Below are 21,341 nucleotides of genomic sequence, written 5' to 3'. Positions count from 1 at the left end.
GTCCTCACATCTGGTAACAGTTTCTCTCACTGAGGTAATGTGACCCATCGCTGACCAAGACCTCGATTCAATAAATGTTATGTAATGTGATTTCTTCATCTAGATATCACTGTATAATATTACTCAAATCAGTTAAATTCACTTCTTAATGTCAGATCATTTAAACTCAGTGTGCATGTTTTACGGGCCGCTGTGAGTTTATAAAACTGAATGAGGTTTGGCTGAATCCAGCAAAACATTGTCAAGATTTTGGAGAGTTTGCTCTGGTAAGGTGGGTCAACACTGACAGTCAGGACATCTGATCTTGCAGAGACTCGGAGTTTAAATTTCCTGACTGAACATCAGACCCGTCGGAGCTTCACAATTACCTGACATGTTTGATTTTTACGACTGGAATCTGCAGTCCAAGCTGCACACAACAGACATAACAACCTAAATGTTATTAATCTGCTAAAGTCAGTGCAAAAAGGACCTCAGAGGAAAATAATCTCCTCCATTATTCCTGAATATTTGTGTCTCATAGAGCTGAGGTTGATGTTACAGCACCTGGCAACACCATGTCAATCAGCTATTGTGGAGGTACCAGCTGCAGCAGAAAACAAATGCAGCATTTCCACCGCAGGAATTTCCCCCGGGGACTACAGGAACCTTTGGAGGAACTTGGTGCATTTTTTTTTTCGCCTGGCATTTTTACAAACCTGCAGCTGCAAACCAGTTTGTCTTTTGTTCACTGTGGTTCAACACATCAAAATAAAGTTAAAGAAAAATAAAGCAAATGACAGATGGACTGAAAACAAAGTGCTTACTGTTTATGTTGCACAAATAAAGATTCCTGTCCACTGCTTTATACGGCACTTCAAACATCAGTCAGTTAAATTGTCTTTAAACAGCAGTGGAAACACAGACAACAACGGGCTGAGGGAACTTTCCAGCTCCTTGAAAAGTTGATCCTGGGACTAAAAGTCCTGGGTATACTGGGGGGTTGGGGCGTGGCTTAAAGGGCTGTCAATTCATGTCCCCGTGGTCCAGCTGGAACATATACAAGAAGTCTTTTACTCCCTGTGTCATTTCATAACACTGATTATGAAAATAATCATTAGTTGCAGCCCTATTATTGAATTTTGAATACAACTTTTCATTTGTAAAAAAGAATGTGGCATTTCTTCTTTCAAAAGTTCTATTACTTTGCTTTAAACTACCAAAAGTTTGCACAACTAACCAAAGAAGCAAGCACATGTACTGCTATATTGTCCCCACATTGTTTACAACCTCACGTTTACTTCTTATATCTCCGGGATTTGTAGTAGGAGGCAGCAGAGGTCCTGATCCTGAAGAAATGTGGAGCCTCGGCTTGAATTAATGTCTTTATAGTGAAGTAATTTAGTTTAAGTTATTCTCTAGTCTTCTAGTCATTCTAGGAATGACTGCAAACCACATTAAAATGTCCTTCTTTAATGTTCTTCCTTCCTTCCTTTCTTTCTTTCTTTCCTCCTTCGTAGGAATGTCATATGTGGTAGATGCTCCTCCCCTCTGCTGCAGAGATGGGTGAGGGGAAAAGGGGGTGAAGGGCCATGAGGGAGAGATGTGACTGAGGAATATGTGGGAGAAGAAGAAGAAGAGGAGGAAGAGGAGGAGGGAGGAGGTGTGCTGCTCTGCTCTGTTCTGCTCTGCTCTGCTGCCGCCGCTGTTGCTGCTGCTGGAGAAAATCCACTCCAGACAGATGCATTTCCTCTACTCCAGCACGACCGGGAGGCTGCTTTAAAACTTCCAGCCCACAACATTTTCTTCCTCTCTCCATGCTGACTCGCCATCAGAGAGGAGGAAGCTCTCCAGACCTCCACAAGCTCATCCTTTTGTTCTCTCCATCCCTTTCATGTCTTCTGAGACTTCTTAAGGACCTCAGAGTCTGGTGACAGCTGACTTGGAGCATCTGCAGATCAGATGTTTGGATATTTTCACAGCTAATTTAGGATTTTTTTTTCTTGGAGTGCCTCTGGTCTTCCCCATCCTCCTCAGTGTTGTGCCTCGACTGGAGCAATGAGGGCTGAGGTGCTGGTCGTCCTGCTGGGTTTGACCCTGTGCTGCGCTCTGGTCTGCGCTCGGGGAGAAGATGTGAAGGAGGACAAGGTCTCCAGAGGACGGGTTCAGGTGAGAGAAGCCCGAGGACTTGTGGAACCCAGGAGACAGGGGGAGGAAGGGGACGTTGAGATGTCAGACGAACCCACTGAGGTGGTGGAAGCAGAGAAGACCAAACCAAAGAAGAAGAAAACACCTGAGGAAATTGAGGCAGGTAAGGAACTTCTGCAGACAAACACAGACACAAAGTCAACTCTTGAGATCCTCTTATATGTGACTGGGTTTAAATCTCTACTGTATGAGCTTCAATGTTAGAAAGTTTTATGGCTGCAGCAAACAATTATTTTCAGTATCGATCAATTTGCAGATTATTTTCATGTTTGACTGATTAATTTAGTTAAAAAGGATGGTTACAATTTTCCAGAGACCAGAGTAGAGGTGGGAAGTAACTAAGTACAAATACTTTGTTACTGTACTAAAGTAGATTTTTCAGGTATCTGTACTTTACTTTTACTTGCTACATTTTAGCACAAATATCTGTTCTTTCTACTCTTAAGATTTTCAACATAGCCTTTTTCAGTTTAATATATTTGAGGGGAATTATTGAGACAAAAGACATTAAAGACAAAAAAGACCAAAAGGAAACAACAAGACAAAAAAGACGTAACAAGACAAAAAACTATGAAAAGGATGTTACTGATGAAAAATGACATAACAAACAAAATGACGTAGTAAAATACAAGAGATGTAACAAAACAAAAAAACAGCATAAAGACATAACACGATAAAAACAACATAAAGTAGGCAACAAGTTAAACAACAACGTTAAAGATGGAACAATAAAAAATACATAAGTCAAAAGAGACATAACAAGATGAAAAATGACTTAACAAACAAAATGATGTACTGAGACGTAAGAAACAAAAAACGAAACATTAAAAAAACAGGGTAAGATCTGTAACAAGACGAAAGAGACGTAACTAGATGAAAAACACAACGACAAACAGGATGAAAAATAATGTCAAAGATGACAACCTTTTACTTTTATACTTTGAGTACATTTCAGAGCCTGTGATTTTTTTACTTTTACTTGTAAAAGTGTAAAGTACTTGTGTAAAGTAGTTGAATCAGTATTTCTACTTTCACTAGAGTCTAGTAAAGAATGTGTGTACTTTTACTACCTCTGGCCCAAAGTGACGTCTTCAGATTGCTTCTTTTGTCCAACCAACAGTCCAAAACTCAAAGATGCTCCATTTACTGTAAAAATGACAAAGCAAAGCAGCAGTTCAATCCCTTTAAGAAGCTGGAAGCAGCAAATATTTGACATTTGTACTTACAAAGTGACTGAAAAGATCAATCAGTTTTCAAAAGAGCTGGCAACTAACTTTCTTTCAATCGATTGATCAATGAATCGACTAGTTGACCATTTCTGGCTTTGACTCCTCTCTGAGCTTTCAGTCACAGCTTGCAGCCAAGACACTGAGGATACACAGACAGGAAAGGCTGCAATCAATCTCTGAGGCAGGAAAACATTTGGTTTCAACTCTGTTATCTAGTTCTGCAGCTTTTTCTCTGAACTGATCCAGAGATTTCTTTGCTTGCGTCTGCATAGTCCCAAAAAGCTTTGTTAGAGCCTTAAAATGACTTGCATTTCTTAACCAGAGTAAAAGAGGAGTTTTGGGGTTTTGTTTTGGTCAAGATGTCTCAGTGATTCAGGCATGACGGTGCAGAAACTTGCAGTGATTCAGCTGGTGGTCTGACAGTTTCTTGGCAGCCCGACCACACCGCTGCTTACATGACCTGCTTTCTCTGCCAACTGTAAAAAAGTTTTAGTAGCTTGTTTTCTCGAGCCAGTGATCAGAGAATGAGCCTTTGCCGTGAGAGTGGCGTCTGTCTGCGCCTCAATTATGTCTGCAAGAAAGACCCATCTGTGAAAAAGCCTGAGCAACAGCAGAAATATTTCCACTACGATTTTCCATAAGTGAGCAATGACCAGGATTTATGAGACGGCCCACTTTCAGTAGCATTGATGCAATGGCACTGATGTTGTGGATGTTAACTTTCCGCTGCAAGAAGCAAAACCACAGGCGTAGCAGCCAGAGCTTTTCATGTGTGGCTGGTTTTGGTTACATAAAAGGCCATAATTAACTAAACCTGAGACCCAAAACAATTTTTCATCTCTCTCAAGCTTTGTTTTTCCGGGGGAGGCTTTGCTGAGCATGCAACATCTTTATCAGCCTGTTTTACAGTCATATTTTGGCATTACTTATTGCTGTTTTCTGCACAGATTCTTGGAGCCTGAATGTTATCTTTTGCTTACTTTGGTAACATTTCACTGTATATTTTTGCATGGATGGAACATTAGTTGTTGGGCCCCCACGCAACAAACCCAAGCCTAAAGTTCCCATTAAGTACAGTGCACACAGCAGACTGTAGACCCACAGCCCCCCAAACCAACCAAAACACCAGAAATGCTACCAGCTGTCAACAAGTTTTCTGTGTTTTAGTTGGCTTGTCATGATTTGATTAAGGAATTAAATTTTACATTTTTATATTCTGGAAAAAATGCACAGCCCACACTGGACAAACATACTACACGTTATATATGTTTGTTTGAATCTGTCACTCAGTCAGTCCACCACTTTGTTCCAGAGTGAAATATCTCAACAACTATTTGACGGAGTGCCACAACATTTGGTTCAGACATTCATGTCCGTCTCAGGATGAATTTTAATATCTTTCTAGCACCAAAATCTGTACACAAGGGACAAGATTTTCATGTTTGAGCAGACTTTGGTTGTGTGCAGATAAACAGTCAGTGTGGGCAGTCGCTAAACCAACTCCATTCACTCATCTTAAGTTTCTGTTATCTGGATATCTGCTGGTCATACCGGAGGCCCTGAAATATTGGCTGTTGGAAAGTAGGTGTATCTGTGGATGCAAAGTAATACAAAACACCCTTCAACATGACACACCCTCGAAACAGTCAGTTTGGATTACGCACCAAAATTAGGCTGCTTGGTTAGGTTTAGGATAGACTCACAAGCCAGTTTCTAAATGCCTCACTCAGTTCTGACTAAGGATAATCTTCCAGCTTTCCTGGTGAAAACTGGGTTGAAACAATTACAGAGTTTGAAAAAACCTGCATTGCCGAACCAGTCCGAAGTCTTTAGGGCACCCTGTCATGTTGGGGCGGTGGCATCATGTATGTGCTACTTAGTACTGAGGAGAACAGAGGGGACAACATAGTTTCTGGTGAGACATATCCTTAAAAAATGTAAGAGGCATAGTGTAAGTTTGTTAGCGACTGCTCTCACCACCAACTATCTTGCACTTCCCCAGATGATCAGTAGGTGGCGAGACCTCAGATTGTCTGGTATGGCGAGGCTGAGTTTAGAAAAAGATTGTGGTTTGGGTTAAGGGTGTGTCATGTAGTCTTTGAGACGGCAAATAGACCCTTTTCGCCGTTGCCCTCAGAGGCTAAATCAACGTCATGCAACACCTGAAGGGTTCCGAGACACAGCTGCAAAACTAATGACGTTCCCATCAGCCTCAGCTGTACTTCATGTGCAGTGTTAATAACACGTTACCATTTTGCTACTGCTAACACCCTAAAACTAAAATGGTAAACATTGTATATGCTTAGCATGTTGTTAGCATGTTAGCATGCTGGTGTTTATTTAGTTCAAAGCATTGCTGTGACCACGGCTGCTAGCATGACCACATTGGACAATAGCCTGATTAGCATAGCCTCATAATGAATGTGCTACTCTAAATTTTACTGCACATTTGACAAATAAAAAAAATAAAAACCCTTAAATATGGAATATACACCACAATATTCAACCTAAATTTTATTTTTAAAAATCACGGAAATTACTAAAAGAAAGACAGAGTGGTTTCCTCACAAATAAGTATATTTATTTTTTTTACAGTATATTACCGAGAAAACATTGGACATGCAGTGAACTTTGGTGCCCCTCTGTGAGCCTGAGGCCTGCTGTGCCTGGTTAGTAATGCAGCTGCTCACCATCACACCTCATTTGGCAAAGACACCATGTGCCAGAAAACCATAATGTTTTCTGAGAAAACAAACCAAAAAAAATCCTTGTGGTCCTCAAAGGAATTCAAAACCCTTCCATCACTCTAATCTCATGGTGTTTCATGTTATTTCTGCGTGTAGTCTCAGAAAAGGTGAGTGACAGTAATGAAAAGTGGCTCCCCTGTGTGCCGAGGCGGCGTAATGGATTGGCTGTGAAGGATTGTTGTGTTTAAGGACCGGTGGAACATCAGGAAACATGTCTAGCAGACGAAAGCAAGCCGCCCTCGGTGTCTGCAGCGTTGGAGTCTGATGATGGTTGCGTAACAACGGTGGATTAAAAACATTCTGAACCCTGAAGACCTTTGAAGAAATCCTCTCTGTAATATTCCATGTAGTTAAACATGAAACCACCTATTTCATAGTTTTAAGTCTTTCACTAGTTTCTCATCAGACCTTTGAGGGGGTGTAAGGCAACATCGAGCTGATTGAAGGTCCAAACATCTGAGTCTGAAGGTTCAGAGATCGCCTCCATCCATATGTTTGTTTGTCTGTTAACCTTTTTTTTTTAAGGAAAGAGTCTGTCTGTACGTCTGTCCTTCAGTTTTCTTGACAACTGTTCATCTGATTAACGTCATATTTAGCAGGTGTGTTGCTGAGGACCCAAGGACATGCAATGTTGAATTTAATGTAATTTGGCCAGATAGTGACACTGTAATGATAACTTTATATTTTGGCTTGTAACTTTTGAAACAGAATTGTGTAAATTTGTATCTTGATCAATTTTAAGCCATTTTGAATTTTTCTGAATCTGTCTGCCACAGGTTTTTAGCATGTGACCTTTCTAACGTCCCACTCCTTTTTGCTCTGTGCTCCAATAATAAGTTGACCAGGCTTGATACCTCGGTCAACCTTAACAACCTTTTCCTATAAAAGCAACATGTTTTGCTAACATTAGATAATTTTTGTAACTTAGATCCTAGCTTGTGTTGTATCAGCTCTCAGATGTGTGTCGCTTTGCATAAAACTGTCTGCTAAATGAAATTGTAAATTAGCCGGCTAATGCCCGGCTAATGCCCAGACATCGTCTATAAACAAACTTAAAAATTAGTTTTTCTTTTCAACATAGACGAGCTAACGCATCCTCACACCGAATAGCCAGAACAGGACAACTGTCAGTTACTCCCTAAGTACAGGAAACAGGAGAGGAAAAAGTTCACCAAGGTACGGGGCTTGTTGAACTGTTATTGGAGCACAAAGTGAAAGTGGGCGGGGCTTATGAGGGGTCAATTTGAAAGACATTTTGAGAGTGAACATTTTGACCCAGATATTATCTTTTCCTTAACCTTAACCAAGTGCTGTGCAAACTACCATCATGCAAATCATCCAGGTCTGTATATCAGCTGATATTAGCTTATTGCACATATTTCGGTATCGACACATATGATAAAAATTCCACTATAAAAGATGTGATGATGATGTGACGTGTAAAAACACATAACTAGCTTCCATCCTGATGACTTTCTCCACATGAGAAGAAAAATTAAGAATTTCTCTGGGAATTTTAACCCAAAAACATTGCATGCTGTGCAACTCATTAATTTGACGAGTGAACAATTAGTTTACCAGTCATTCTCACTAATGAGACTTGAACTAATGATTTTAAGCCCTGAAATGGTGTAAGACAAACTATCCTGATTGAAGCTGACAGTGATAATTTGAATCTTATTCACTTTCTCTCAGAGAGTGAGATGAGAGGACAGATGTTTCTCTCATGTCAGAGCTGAGACTAGAAGAATTTGGGGGACGTTCAAAAAGCTCACTAATTAACACGTTTTATCTGGTTTGTGTCATCCGTGCATTAACGGAAACGTGAAAACAACAATTTGTGGTTTCGTTGGGGAGTTACACTCTGGAACTTTTTGTTCTGCTTCCTGAAGTCAAGCTGACACAGGGAAGCCGATAGGTTTGGTGCAGAACACAAAACCAAAATCTCCAAGTAATCCTGAACTTTCTCAAAGAGCACCTTGAAAAAAAATAATTTCATCAAATATTCTCATTACAATGACTTTGCCCCCCATTTACACTGGCAGAAACAAGCTTCCATAGAAAAAAGATGAGGTAAATTTAATTTATTTGATTTTACAGTGCAGTCATGCTCCCAGGAGGGAAGAAACTTTTGATTTATCTGGACTGATTTACCTCCAGACTTTTCCTCTCAGACCAAACTTTGTCTGCTGTTATATAACTGTTCACTGTACAGGACTGTCTGTCAAAGAAACAGCTTCCTGGGGAGATTATTAGTCTTGGGCATTAGTCTCCCCTCTGGGTGCTTTCTTATTTGGTCTGAGACCAAAACAAACCCGTTCGCTGGCTGAGTTCTCCTTCAGAACCAGGTCCTGCTGCGTTTACGTCAGTGTCTGAGCCTCAGTTTTAAAATGTTTTATAGGTACATTTTGGCGTTTTCTGTGAATACATGTGTGTTAACAAACAGACTATAAAGAAAAAGTCAAGAGAAACATTTGGCAGTAAAAGTTCATATAAGGACAATAAAATGTTAAAAGAAGCTACATAGCTGTTTCATGTACATGTCTATACACACACATTTTATAGTGGCTTCAAGTAACCCAGTGTTTTTCTCTCTCTGCAGCCAGGGCAAAGAAAGCAGCAGAGAAAGAAGCCAAAGCAAAGAAGCAGAAAGCACCAAAGCCCACCAAAAAACCCAAATCTCCAAAACCCACCAAAAAACCCAAAGCACCAAAACCTACAAAGAAGCCAAAGGCGCCAAAAGCCACCAAGAAACCAAAAACGATGACCACCACCACCACCACGGTGCAGCCAGACAGCAGACGTCCGTCTCTGGAGGAGGAGGAGGAGAAGCTGCTGATTGAACTGGGCTGGGACACACGTATGTACACATTATATCATGGAAATCAGACGTAATCTGGTCTGACGGAGTCCAGCTTTTTAACTGTTTCACTTGATCTTTACAGTATTTAAACCTGTGACCCCAGAGGGACCTGTAGTGAAGGAGCCTGAGGAGCCTGTTGAGCCTGGCCTGGGTGAGACTTTAAAACTCTGACAACTTGTGTCCATCGTGCTCAAATACTCATAATCCACTGCTGTGGTGCTTTTTGCTAAAATGTGGACTGGGAAAGTAACTAAGTACAGTAACTGAAGTACTCTAGGTCCTCTAAAACCTGGGGTGGGCAGCTTGTTTTGACGTCATTGGGAAAAGGTGTAATTGACGTGGTCTCAGAGAAAACTAAAACCTTTCTGTGTAGTCTGCAGTTTTGTTGCAGTATGTCTGAATATTCATGATGTACAAGACTGTGGAAGAAACAAGGCAAAAGAGAGAAAAGAAAAAAGAGCACCAGTGGCTGCGCTCGGAGCAGAGGGATTAAAGTTTAGCAGTGAAGTTGTCTAGTGGCAGTAAATGTATAGTTTGCACATCAAAAACTGAAAAAAAAAAAATCAAGCTCCTGCATCTTGTTTCCCAGCTGCCTTTTAAACAGGCACCAGCCTCGTGTCTAAATTAACAGGACGCATGGAGCTGCTGCAAACAGCTGCATGAATTAAAGGAATAATTCACCCAAAAGTGAAAATTCACTCACTATCTACCACAAAACACTGCTGCAGTTTCACAGGAACACATGCAGAATTTCCTGAACAATTTAAGCGAATGGTGACCAGTTTTCAAACATACGCACACCATCACACCACACACACAAGGGACATGTGTAAGGGACATGTTTCAAGTCAACCTGGCGTGTCGGGGCTTTAGGAGACTTTGATTACACATGAATGAAAGATCTGAGCACTGCTGCTAAAATGTAAGAGTCAGTTTGAATCACCTCAGCACTGATTTATGTGTATCACGTGTATCTATACGCCTCGTCACTTTCATGCAGTCTGAAAGAAGCTGAGACTGCTGGGATGCCAGACGTAGGTTTCATCAGCATCTCTTCATTCAGAGCCAAACATTTTATGAAGCCTTTTACGAGGAAACTCAAAGGTTCCAGCGGGTTACGAGGGCTGTGAAAACTGGAGATTTCATGTAGAGGAGAACTCAAAGCAGGATACGGCTGCTCTCCACAACACAAATTTATTATTGAAATGTTTTCAGCGAGCACATCAAGACACATTACTGGGTCAGGGGAGTTTTTTTTTTTTCACTTTTTGAATTTAATGTATTGAGTTTTTCATGCAGATGTATTTCCTCTGTAATGACGAGACTTCTGCTGATTAAAATGCCACTTTAGAGTTTATTTGATGTAAGAAGTTTTACCATAAAACCTGATGAGTTTGTGCTGTGTTCTTCACAGATCAGAAGCCTGATAGGAAAATAACAACAACCACTGAGGTCATCATGTATATTCCAGGTACCCCTCTCTTATTTTGTTCAACTATTACATTTATCTAAAACTGTGATTTTCACGGTATTGCTCAGTTTGTTAAGTCAGCTTTATTCATAGGCACCATATCTTAACATGCACTGTCTTAGTATTTATTGATGTATTAATGTATTTATTTATAAATGGTCTTTTTACATGGAACCCACTTGATCCAAAAGAAAAAATAAAATTACATGGTTGCATTCGTGCACAATATGTAGTCTTGTGTAGGTTTAAATGTGTTTATGTAGTCTTGTGTAGGTTTATATGTGTTTATGTAGTCTTGTGTAGGTTTAAATGTGCTTATGTAGTCTTGTGTAGGTTTATATGTGTTTATGTAGTCTTGTGTAGGTCTATGCAGTCTACAGTCATGTTTGAGACTGATTTTGTATAAATGTAGGAGTTGTGGTTGTACTTTTCTGATATATTTTTGTGATTATTACAGATCCACACTGTTTTCTGTCCTGTGTTTATGTCTTAAAGGTGCAGTGTGTAAGATATAGGAGGGTTAGTTTTGTCAGAATACGGTTTATAATGGATTATAATAGTCATATATGTTTTTGTTAATGTATAACCACCTGAAAATAAACTGCCAGTGTAATACAGGCTGTTTATGATTTATTTTGTGCTTAAATTGATCTTTTTTTTCTCTCCTTCCTGCATACGGAATTATTTTTTTTGTCTAAACTTAGGCTTTGTGGTCAAATCAGTATCATTTTTTCAGTGTTTGTTGTTGTAATACTCATTTCAGCCACAAGAGGCTGCTGTGCACCTCAGCCTTTAAAGTTTAATGTTCCTGACAATTTTGCAATGTTTTTGCACATTAAAAAAAAAAAGGAACCTTTTTCACGTGTTTTTGAGTCATAAACTCAGGAGAGAAAACTTTTGTCCTAGTTTTTACAACAGAAGGAACAGATTAGTAAAATGATACTACAGGATCAATTCAAGCTAAATCTGTTAAGTTATTTAAGATACCAACTAACCTTGCAAAGTTTGTTAAAAATAATAAAGATTACTTTTATCTACTATTAAATATTTACTGTATAACAAGTGTCATTTCTCTCTTACTTCATTATAGTTTCTATTTACGTGTGAGTATGTTCACAGGGATGTAAATAATGAAAAGTCATCTGTTTGTGTTTCAGAGGAAACCACCACCGTCCCGTATATCGGCCCCTGGTATGAAGAATATGATTACGCCGACTGTACGTTCATCACTACGATAACTTCTCACCAAATGAGCTTTAAAATCACACATGATGCAGTTTTCCATAGTGATGAGATGAGTTATTTTCTGCGTCTGTTTGATTCATAGTGGCTGCAAAGAAACAGGAAGAGGAGGAGGAACGAGCTCGAAAAGAAAAGGCAGAAAAAGGTATTTGTTTTATTTTTCTGGACATCTTGATGCAGATGATAACGATGTTCTTTACTTTTCATCATTCATCAGAACCAACATTGAGTGTTTTTACTATCAATACATTATAGATTAGTACATTGTTACCTTATAACATATATAGTTATAATGTGATGTTTTAACACATTATTACAGTATAAATAAACAATAAACAATAGAAATCACTTTACGTTATGTGGTAACTTATATTGTTATGTTGTTATGTCGTCACATTATTACAATACAAGTTAATTCATTGTAACATGAAATGTTATATTTTATAGCAATAAGTTATAATGTTCGAGATAAATATGTTGTAGTAACGTGAAAATATGTAGCCTATACAGGGACGACACTATAAAACTACTGAACCTTTTTAAAGATGAAACCACATATTTATACACATATATAAATGGGAACCAATGGGCTTAGAGCTGAGAGCCACAGACAGGAAGTCAGAAAGTACTGAGAGACGTGATAACATGTTGTTGTTTTTGGTCTTTTTATGGGATTTGTTTACAGTAAGACTAAGACTTTTACTTTATCCTTAATTCATCAGTGTTTTTTAGTGATGACAATATGAAAACTTGAAATAGAGGAGGAAAAGGAGACAGAGGTGGGAGGAGGGATGAAGAGTTTCTAACAGCTGCTCTGTTTAGTGTCCTGTTGTGTATTGTTACGTAAAGCTCAGCTGGCTCATGTTATGATGATATGAGGAGGCAGAGAGGGAGGTGACTGATAACTGTCTATTAAAGTTACACAACATTCAGTAAAATCAAACGAAATGTCAAGCAAAAACTCCGCTGCACGAATGGTCTTGAAGATATTAAGTCGAACAGACCAGACTGACCCATATTTCAGATTGGAAACACATGAGGAACGACTGAGTGGAAACGGAGGTGCTCTGACTGTACGAGCACATATGGAAATATTTTGCGCGGTGGTGACGGCTGGAGAGCGGGGTCCATGTGAAAACATGTTTTGACACATATTGTTTTCTCATTACGCTGTGAAGCCGAGCGGCTGAGGAAGCAGTGGGAGGAGGAGGAGGAGGAGAGGCTGAGGCAGATGGCAGTGCCGCCCGAACCAAAGAGTAAGACGACTACTACTTTTAAACTTTCTTCACCTGTTTCTCATCCATCTAGACTTTTTCGGCGTCAGTTTTGGAGACATCTGTCTTCTCTCCAGTATAAATGGCACCCGGCATTTACATTTGACACTCAACAGCAGCGTCTCTCCAGAAATCACGACCCAGTTACTCTACATAATCCACAGACCTTGTCGTGAAGTTTCATGAAGGATCTACTCTCTTTCTAGTAAAAAATAAGTAGTTCTGGTGGATCCTACTGCTTATGGTGCTTTGGGTAACACAAGTGAAGCACAATTTAGTCCTATTATATTGGAAAATTCTGCAACTCACACCAAAACTATCTAGATGATAATGATTTTGGGGTGAACTGTCCCTTTAAAGACACATGAAAAGTGGTGGATTTTCCCTTTACGTGTTCCTTTATGTCTTGAGAAAATTCTCCTCCTTTAAAAGCTAAATAAACTCTTTAAAAACAAAGCATATGATGATCTTATAGACCATGATGCATTGCTAAAACTAGCCAACAGTATATAAAGTAGTAAAAATACAACATACACTTTAATGCAGCAGGAATATTACTTTTTATACATTTTGCTGATACATACCTTTACTTAAATAAGGTTTTAACTGCAGGACTTTAATCTTCTTCTTCCCCGACTGTTCATTCATTAATCCACTGAGCCCATTTAAAACTACTACATTGTCTTTAAAGACATGTTTTACTGCGCCGTCTGTCTTCATTAAAAAGAAAAACTGCTTTTGACTGACTTGTTAATGGCCTCATTCTTCTGCTCCCAAGACTGTAGCTAATGTATGTTTTGAATTACAGTCTTTCTGGAACATTTGACAAGCAGATCCTGTTTGTGTACGTCTGCGTGTTTACCTTTCCTCTCAGAGTGTCCTCCGCTGGGCCTGGAGTCTCACCGGGTGGAGGACGACCAGCTGCTGGCTTCCTCTCAGTCTCACCACGGCTTCTCGGCTCAGAGGGGACGACTCAACATGCAGGTAGATGCAAACAGCCTGCAAAAAAACTGGGAAAATGGAGAGTTTGAATCCATTATCTGGATGAAAAACTTGACTCTGGTCTCCTGCAGGGCTCTGATAATGACGAGGATCTGTACGGCGGCGCCTGGTGTGCAGAGCCAGAGGAGAGTAACCACTGGTTTGAGGTCGATGCCCGCCGAGAGGTTGAGTTCAGTGGAATCATCACTCAGGGAAGAAACTCAGAGCTACAGTGAGTCCTCATTAAACTTCACTTCATGCACTGATGCTGCTGTGATTCATTCTGTCAGGAAAAGAAAGACAACAGATGAAATGATAGGATATTAGTAGACATTCTCTCATAATTTTGATGCAGAAACTCATTTTGGTCACTTGGGAGCAGCACAAAAAGCTGTAAACACGACGCTGACATACATATAATCACTTTTGCAACAGAAATTGAGAAAACTTCCTTAAATTTTGATTGAGAAAAGTTTTTTACAAGTTAATGCTCTTAATGGGAGATGGAAACATTTTTCCTGAACAAGTTAGTTTTGATGTAACCAGCAGTTAACTCACATGACTGATCAGCTGTTTCCTCATGTCTCTATAACACATCCATGATGCACAGATCTGATGAAACCTTCCTCACATAAATACACAGAAAAACTGGCCCCACCTGGATGCTGCAGATTTACTCAAAATTCTGTCAAAATTTACGATGCATTTGGTCGGAAACATGTCTTGTGGCATATTTACACATCTAGCAGACAGAGAGCAACATTATTTCTCATATGGATTTTTGTTTTGTGTCCACTTGATAAATGTTAGTCGAATATTCACCTTCTTTTAGCTCCATATTTGGTCTCCACCACCTCCTGTGGAAACGACAGGCTCTTTATCTGCTTCTCAAACTTTTTAAACTGTGTACCATTTCAGAAAATATTAAGCTCTCCAAGAACCACTTTACTACTTTGCGCTTCTTAAGTATATTTTATGTTAAATTTGAAAATTCGTAATATTTTGATAGTCTTATGCTTTTTAAATTATTTTTTTCCTTTCTTACATTACTCCACATACCACTAGAGGGAGCTTGCATACCACCTGTGATACACATACCACAGTCTGAGAATCTAGGTGCTTAATGCTCCATTATGTACACAACAACATGCAAGACCTTAATTACGTTGCGTAAATCTTGTGACATTAAACAACGATGCTGTTTGGGTTGGTTTAGGCGCCAAAACTACTTGGTTAGGTTCAGGAAAACATCATGATTTGCATTAGAATAAGTGTAAGTTACGTTAAATAAGTCAACGCTTACTTTTGGTTTCACTTGGGGCACAAACCCTGGTCTCCTGGCTTTAAGTCCTGTGTTTGTTTGAGCCATCCATCCATACGCAGACTTTATTGCTTTTTACTGTTCCCGTCATAACTGCTACGGCCACTAGAGGTCGCCACCTAAAAAACACTGAGCAGAGCTGAGAGGATCTGCAGAGTTCTCTTTGGGTTAGATTCATGCAACAAGCAACAAGTGCAGCTTTAAAATGTCATAATTTTGACTTAGCATCTCATATTTTTGATACACTGTAAGTATTTTTACTTTTTCTTCTCCTGGCAAAAATATGTTTCCATACAGATCAGCAGAAATATTAACAGATTAATGTGTTTTCTTCCTAGCGAGGATTTCATGTCCTCCTACTTTGTGGCGTTCAGTAACGACAGTCGTGATTGGACGACGCTGCATGATGGATACGCTGAATGGGTGAGTGGATCAGATGGTAGCCAGTGTTCAATGTAAAGGCATTGATTGATTGATTACATTTTAACTGTATCCCCTCTTGCAGCTGTTCTATGGGAACGTTGATAAGGACACACCGGTGATGAATCTGTTTTCGTGGCCTGTGGTGGCGCGATACATCCGCATCCTTCCTCAGAGCTGGAACGGCAGCTTGTGTCTGAGAGCTGAGATCCTGGCCTGTCAGCTACCAAGTCAGTATCACAGAAAACAACAAACACGGCACCGCTGAACATATCTAACCTTTAAAGAATGTTGTTTGAAGGCTTTCATGATCTCATGAGTCACAGTTTGCTCATTAATTTGGGGAATACGTCACCGTCCGCTGGAGGAAAAAACTGAATTTTTTGCCAAACTTGACATTAGATTGGTTTCACCCGGCAGTGCTGGTGTACAAGAGTCTATTTCACAACAAGAACTTCATGACCTCGGTGTTAAAGTGTGTTACATAACAGCATCACAGAACAACTGTGCAAAGTTTTTCCATCATCAAGTCAGCGAGTTTCTTGTTTCAGGCAGCTATCACAGTGAGAATGAAGTCACCCCGTCGGACGACCTGGACTACAGACACCACAACTACAAGGAGATGAGACAGGTCTGTTTTTAAAGGGATAGTTCGTATTATCTGAAGTGGGGTGGTATGAGGTACTTATCGATAGTCAGTCAGAACCGTGGAACCTCAGCAATCAGTAGCAAAAGGTATTTCAGCCACTTAAAAATAAAAAAAATTAAAAACTCAATATCAGTTTAGGTGTTAGAAGAATATTTTCATTACTTAACCTTTCCATCACACAGCCTTTTCTACTGGAAAACATCTGTTATATAAACCAAATATTATTCTCTCCAAATCAACCAGTCAACCAATCAACAGTGGAGTTACTCATCTGCTGCTGCCTCTGTTCTTAGTTTGTCTGTGTTATTGTGTGACTTTGGTGAAGCCAAACTATCCTTTTAAATCACCAAAGTCACACAATAACACAAACAAACTAATAGATTGAGGCAGCAGTAAAGCAGCAATGCCTGTGTTCTGTGAGGTAAAATTACTGATTTTGCCAATGGAGTTTGGTTGATTTGGAGAGAGCGATATTTGGCCTATATAATGGCGGTTTCAGATTAGAAAAGTCTGTCTGACAGCAAAGTGATGAGAATATTCTAAATAAAGGGGTCAAAAATACATGTTCCTGCTGACCCTGTCCACAGCAGTACATTGCTTAGCTTCCTGCACCAGCACTCCTGCTGCTTCTCCGAACTGGGGGCATGTTTACCACCGTCTACTGTAGGTGATACACTATAGTACCTTATATAGCACCACTTAAAAAAACTGATCTATCCCTTTAACTCTGATTAATAAAAAATAAGTGTTGCGTAACATTATTAAAGGGACTATGTGATGCATTTTACTTGTATTTAATGCCTTCTATTGTTAGTGTGTGAAGGGACTGTGATGTCACTTAAAAACTGAGCCCTTCCCAGACTTTCTTGGATGAACAGTTTCCCTCCAATAAGAATTTTCTGAAACTTCCTGAGTACATATAGCTCATAATTCTGTGAGGAATGACGTCACAAATGTGTTTCCGCTTGTTCCAGATGATGAAGGTGATAAACGAAGAGTGTCCCAACATCACCAGGATCTACAACATCGGTAAAAGCTCTCAGGGCCTGAAGATGTACGCCATGGAAATCTCTGACAACCCCGGAGAGCATGAGACAGGTACGAGAGACAGGCAGCGAACGATTACACTGTGCATGTTAAAGGTTCAGTATGTTTTTATCAGTGTAAAACAAGAATTTTCTGTGAGCTGTTCCTTTTGTCCCACTGTCTCTAGGTGAACCTGAATTTCGGTACACAGCTGGTCTCCATGGTAACGAAGCGCTGGGTCGGGAGCTTCTGCTCCTGCTGATGCAGTTTCTGTGCAAGGAGTACAATGATGAGAACCCAAGAGTGCGTCGCCTGGTGGACGGAGTGAGAATACACCTGGTGCCTTCGCTCAACCCCGATGCTTACGAGCTCGCTTATGAGATGGTACGACGGGCTTGGGACAGAAATTTTTAAACCCTGTACAGAAGTTTTAAAAAAATGAGACTCAGGGTCAGAAAACAGGTGTCCTTAGTCACACCAGTGTTTTTGTTAAAGGAGCATTCTATCAAGTTTACACCTGGAGCTAATCGGACTGCTAGCTGTCAAGCTAACTGAGCTAATGGCAGCTCCAGTTTTCAGCACATAGCAGTTAATTGCCCCATATTTCACAAGAGAAAAGGTCTGTGCTGCAACAGTCTGTGATCATTTAGTCCCAAATCTAATGACAAGGTGTAGCTCTCAAATGGAGTTGGAAATGGGTTTTTTTGCAACTAACCAACTAATGAAAACCAAACCTAACTAAAACTAAACTCTAGGACTATTAGGAAGCACTTTAAGATCTAACATGGTCCTCCTCCTTGTCTTGCAGGGCTCAGAGATGGGGAACTGGGCGCTGGGCCACTGGACTGAAGAAGGTTACGACATCTTCCAGAATTTCCCAGATCTGAACAGCATCTTGTGGGGAGCCGAGGACAGAGGCTGGGTGCCTCGTATAGTGCCCAATCATCACATCCCGCTCCCAGAAAACTTCCTCAACGGCTCTGTGAGTCTGTTTTATACCACAAGGGTACATTTACCTCTCAAATCCTGCAACAGAATGTGTTAACATTCAAACGTTTCTGCCCGTCTTCCTCTCTTAGCTCGCTACTGAGACCAAAGCCATCATTTCCTGGATGGAGCGCAACCCGTTTGTGCTTGGAGCTAATCTGCAAGGAGGAGAAAAACTGGTTGCATATCCCTTTGACATGCAGCGTCCACCCATTTCTGTAAGGATATTTTACCATGAAGAACCAAACAAATATATAGATTACCTCAGCAAGTGTCAGTAAACTTAGAATATTTTGATGTTGTTAAAGCTGACAGACAGCCGGCGTTGGAGAACGAACGCCGAGATGAACGAGGAAACGTGGGCTCGCATTCAGCGGCAGAATGAGGGAGCTCTGAGGGAGACGCCAGATGACGCCATGTTTCGATGGTTGGCAATGTCGTATGCCCACAGCCATCTGACCATGACGGAGACGTATCGAGGCTCCTGCCATGGTGATGATGTCACTGGGGGGCAGGGCATCACCAACAGGGCCACCTGGAAGCCAGTGGTGGGCAGTAAGTGTCCACACATCTGATGTAGCTGTACAAAATTCAAATTCAACATAATATTGTGACAGTTTTACTTAACTGCCATCCTCTCCAACAGGTATGAATGACTTCAGTTACCTGCACACAAACTGCTTTGAGCTGTCCATCTTCCTGGGCTGTGACAAGTTTCCCCATGAAAGTGAACTTCCTCTCGAGTGGGAGAACAACCGCGAGGCTCTGCTGTCCTTCATTGAACAGGTGAGAACCGGACTGATGACTTAAAGTAGAGTTGGGACACATCACCTAAAATCCTGCTCCTTCTGCCGATGTCAAACGCACGCAGGTCGTGAAAGACAACAAGCTATGATTGTTCAGTCTGTCATGTCTCTTGGTTGAGTCACAGCAAGAATTTTTGCCTCTATGATTGATTGATCGTGTAGTCTGAACCTTCCTGGACTTTTGGGTAAAGCACCACTTTGAAAGCCACCATATGTAGGATTCATAACTCTTTATGACCATCTGGAGGAAGCAGGAGACTGCAGTGCTGGCTCCCCACACAGATCGGCTCAAATGGGAAACCACTTGTTTTAATTGCAAACAAAACCTAATGCCCTCAGAGTAATTTGAAAGATGCTATAATCACATAAAATTCTTTGTTAGTTTCTGTTAAGTCTTGTCTAAAGTCACCTCAGAACCCATCTGCTATTGCCTGACAACAATTTAGACTCTGGGCTCAACAGCCAGTGTTTCTGGGTTCCTGGTTTAGCCAGCAGATATCCAGATAACGGACATCCGGGCCAAGACTTCCTCTTTCGTGCACTGGTCATTGCCTAAAGTCCAAGCAATGAATTGGGAGCTAATCTCTGTGCACGAAGTTCTGCATGTGAATGCAGATAAAGAAAGAAAGCTAATAAAAAGCAAAATCATTGTCAGATGATAGCCAGTGTGTGTAACCAAAGCCTGCTCAAGCGTGATTGATCAATAAGAGTCCGACTGCAAATGGAAACCAGAACACTTTTGATGCCAGTCCTTTCCCTTGCCTGCAGATTCTACGTTCAGATATCTGTTTGTAGAGATGAAGTCTAAAGTTGTTATGTCCCACTGAAACTGTCACTGGAACTTCAGGTGGGATTTCAGTCATGACATGCTGTTTCTGCGCAGGTACATCGAGGGATAAAGGGCGTAGTGAGAGATGTGGAGGGAAATCCGCTGCCTAACGCCACCATCACTGTGGAAGGAATACGGCATGATGTCAAAACTGGTACGTTGGGAACAACAAAAAGATACTTTGAGTTTACAGTCTTTGCATTTTAAAGAATTTCAGATTCTCATGAGTGACCTTCCCAAAATCCTTCATTGTAGCTTTCGGTGGTGATTACTGGCGGCTGTTGAATCCCGGTGAGTACAGAGTGACCGCCAAAGCTGACGGCTACACCCCTCAGACTCGGCTGTGCATGGTGGGCTACGACTCCGGAGCCACTCCGTGCAGCTTCACCTTAGCCAAATCCAACTGGGACCGCATCAAACAAATCATGGCGCTCAACGGCAAGAGGCCCATTCGACTCGTCCCCAAAGTACACGTTGTGAGGCCGACCCCAGCCAGCACGGTCCCCAGCAGCACCACAGAGAGTCACGCCAGTGCTCAGAGAGCAGAGCGACTCCGGCGGCTCAGGATCATGCGCTTACGCCGCCTGCGTCTGCAGAGACTACGAGGCAGTCTCAGCACCACTCCTACGACCACGACAACAACGACGACAACTACGACGACAACGAGAGCCCCTACAACAATACCAGAAACAGAGAGAACCACCTCCTGGTACGACTCCTGGTTCCCTGTGGACAGCTGGTCCACAGAGAACCCGTTTGACAGCGTCATCTTTGACTCCGTGCCTACACAGGACTATCCGTTTGAATACACTATTGATTGATTACCGCATCCACATCTATGAGCCTGTTCAGACCTGGTATCATCATGCATCCTTGGTGATCTGATCACAGTTGGACAGGTCTAAGTACGCTCTGTATGTTAATAAAAGCACAGCTGTTTGGTCAGTTTGAAGTCCATTTGGCAGTTTTTGTGTTTTTAGTTCAGTGCTGCACTAAACTCTTAGATCAAATGACACATATTTTCACCTGTGCTGTCAGCAGTAGGCAGGAGAGATGCTCCATGGTGCGCTGGGATTTTATAACTGAACTATGATGAGGGTGCATCCCAGCGCACCGCGGAGCATCTCTCCTGCCTGCTCTTCACAGCACAAGAAAATGTTTTTTACAGGGAAAGAAAAAACTTAATGTTTTGCATTCAATGCCAAATTTACTGGAGGACAAGAATGATTAAGAATTCACCATAGCCATTTTACCTCCCTGCTCTGTATGCAAATAGTCTGCAAAATGTGTTGTTAGACACAATATTTTT

General features: G+C 41.0%; 1 protein-coding gene across 1 annotated transcript; it reads left to right on the top strand.

Moving 5' to 3' along the window:
• Positions 1-1,540: 1,540 nt before the first annotated feature.
• On the top strand, positions 1,541-20,989 carry aebp1a (AE binding protein 1a). The gene is made up of 20 exons (XM_084746587.1): positions 1,541-2,290; positions 8,766-9,023; positions 9,109-9,177; positions 10,441-10,497; positions 11,655-11,714; positions 11,825-11,884; positions 12,918-12,995; positions 13,888-13,997; positions 14,087-14,226; positions 15,654-15,738; positions 15,821-15,965; positions 16,287-16,366; positions 17,359-17,482; positions 17,598-17,794; positions 18,219-18,392; positions 18,490-18,615; positions 18,706-18,952; positions 19,044-19,183; positions 20,087-20,186; positions 20,288-20,989. Exons 1-20 carry the CDS (start codon positions 2,038-2,040, stop codon positions 20,851-20,853), a joined length of 3,069 nt encoding a protein of 1,022 aa, XP_084602713.1. The 5' UTR covers positions 1,541-2,037; the 3' UTR covers positions 20,854-20,989.
• Positions 20,990-21,341: the final 352 nt, after the last annotated feature.

The sequence above is a fragment of the Lutjanus erythropterus genome, chromosome 20 (assembly GCF_056507025.1).
Source record: "Lutjanus erythropterus isolate fLutEry1 chromosome 20, fLutEry1.hap2, whole genome shotgun sequence".
NCBI classification, from domain to species: Eukaryota; Metazoa; Chordata; class Actinopteri; order Lutjaniformes; family Lutjanidae; genus Lutjanus; species Lutjanus erythropterus.
This window is presented reverse-complemented; position numbering and strand designations above follow the sequence as displayed.

Bases quoted from the DNA above. Each gene is read 5' to 3' on its own strand.
- aebp1a (XM_084746587.1), top strand. From the start codon at position 2,038: ATGAGGGCTGAGGTGCTGGTCGTCCTGCTGGGTTTGACCCTGTGCTGC. The intron at 18,616-18,705 runs GTAAGGATATTT...ATGTTGTTAAAG, and splicing joins TGCAGCGTCCACCCATTTCT to CTGACAGACAGCCGGCGTTG. The intron at 19,184-20,086 runs GTGAGAACCGGA...GTTTCTGCGCAG, and splicing joins TGCTGTCCTTCATTGAACAG to GTACATCGAGGGATAAAGGG.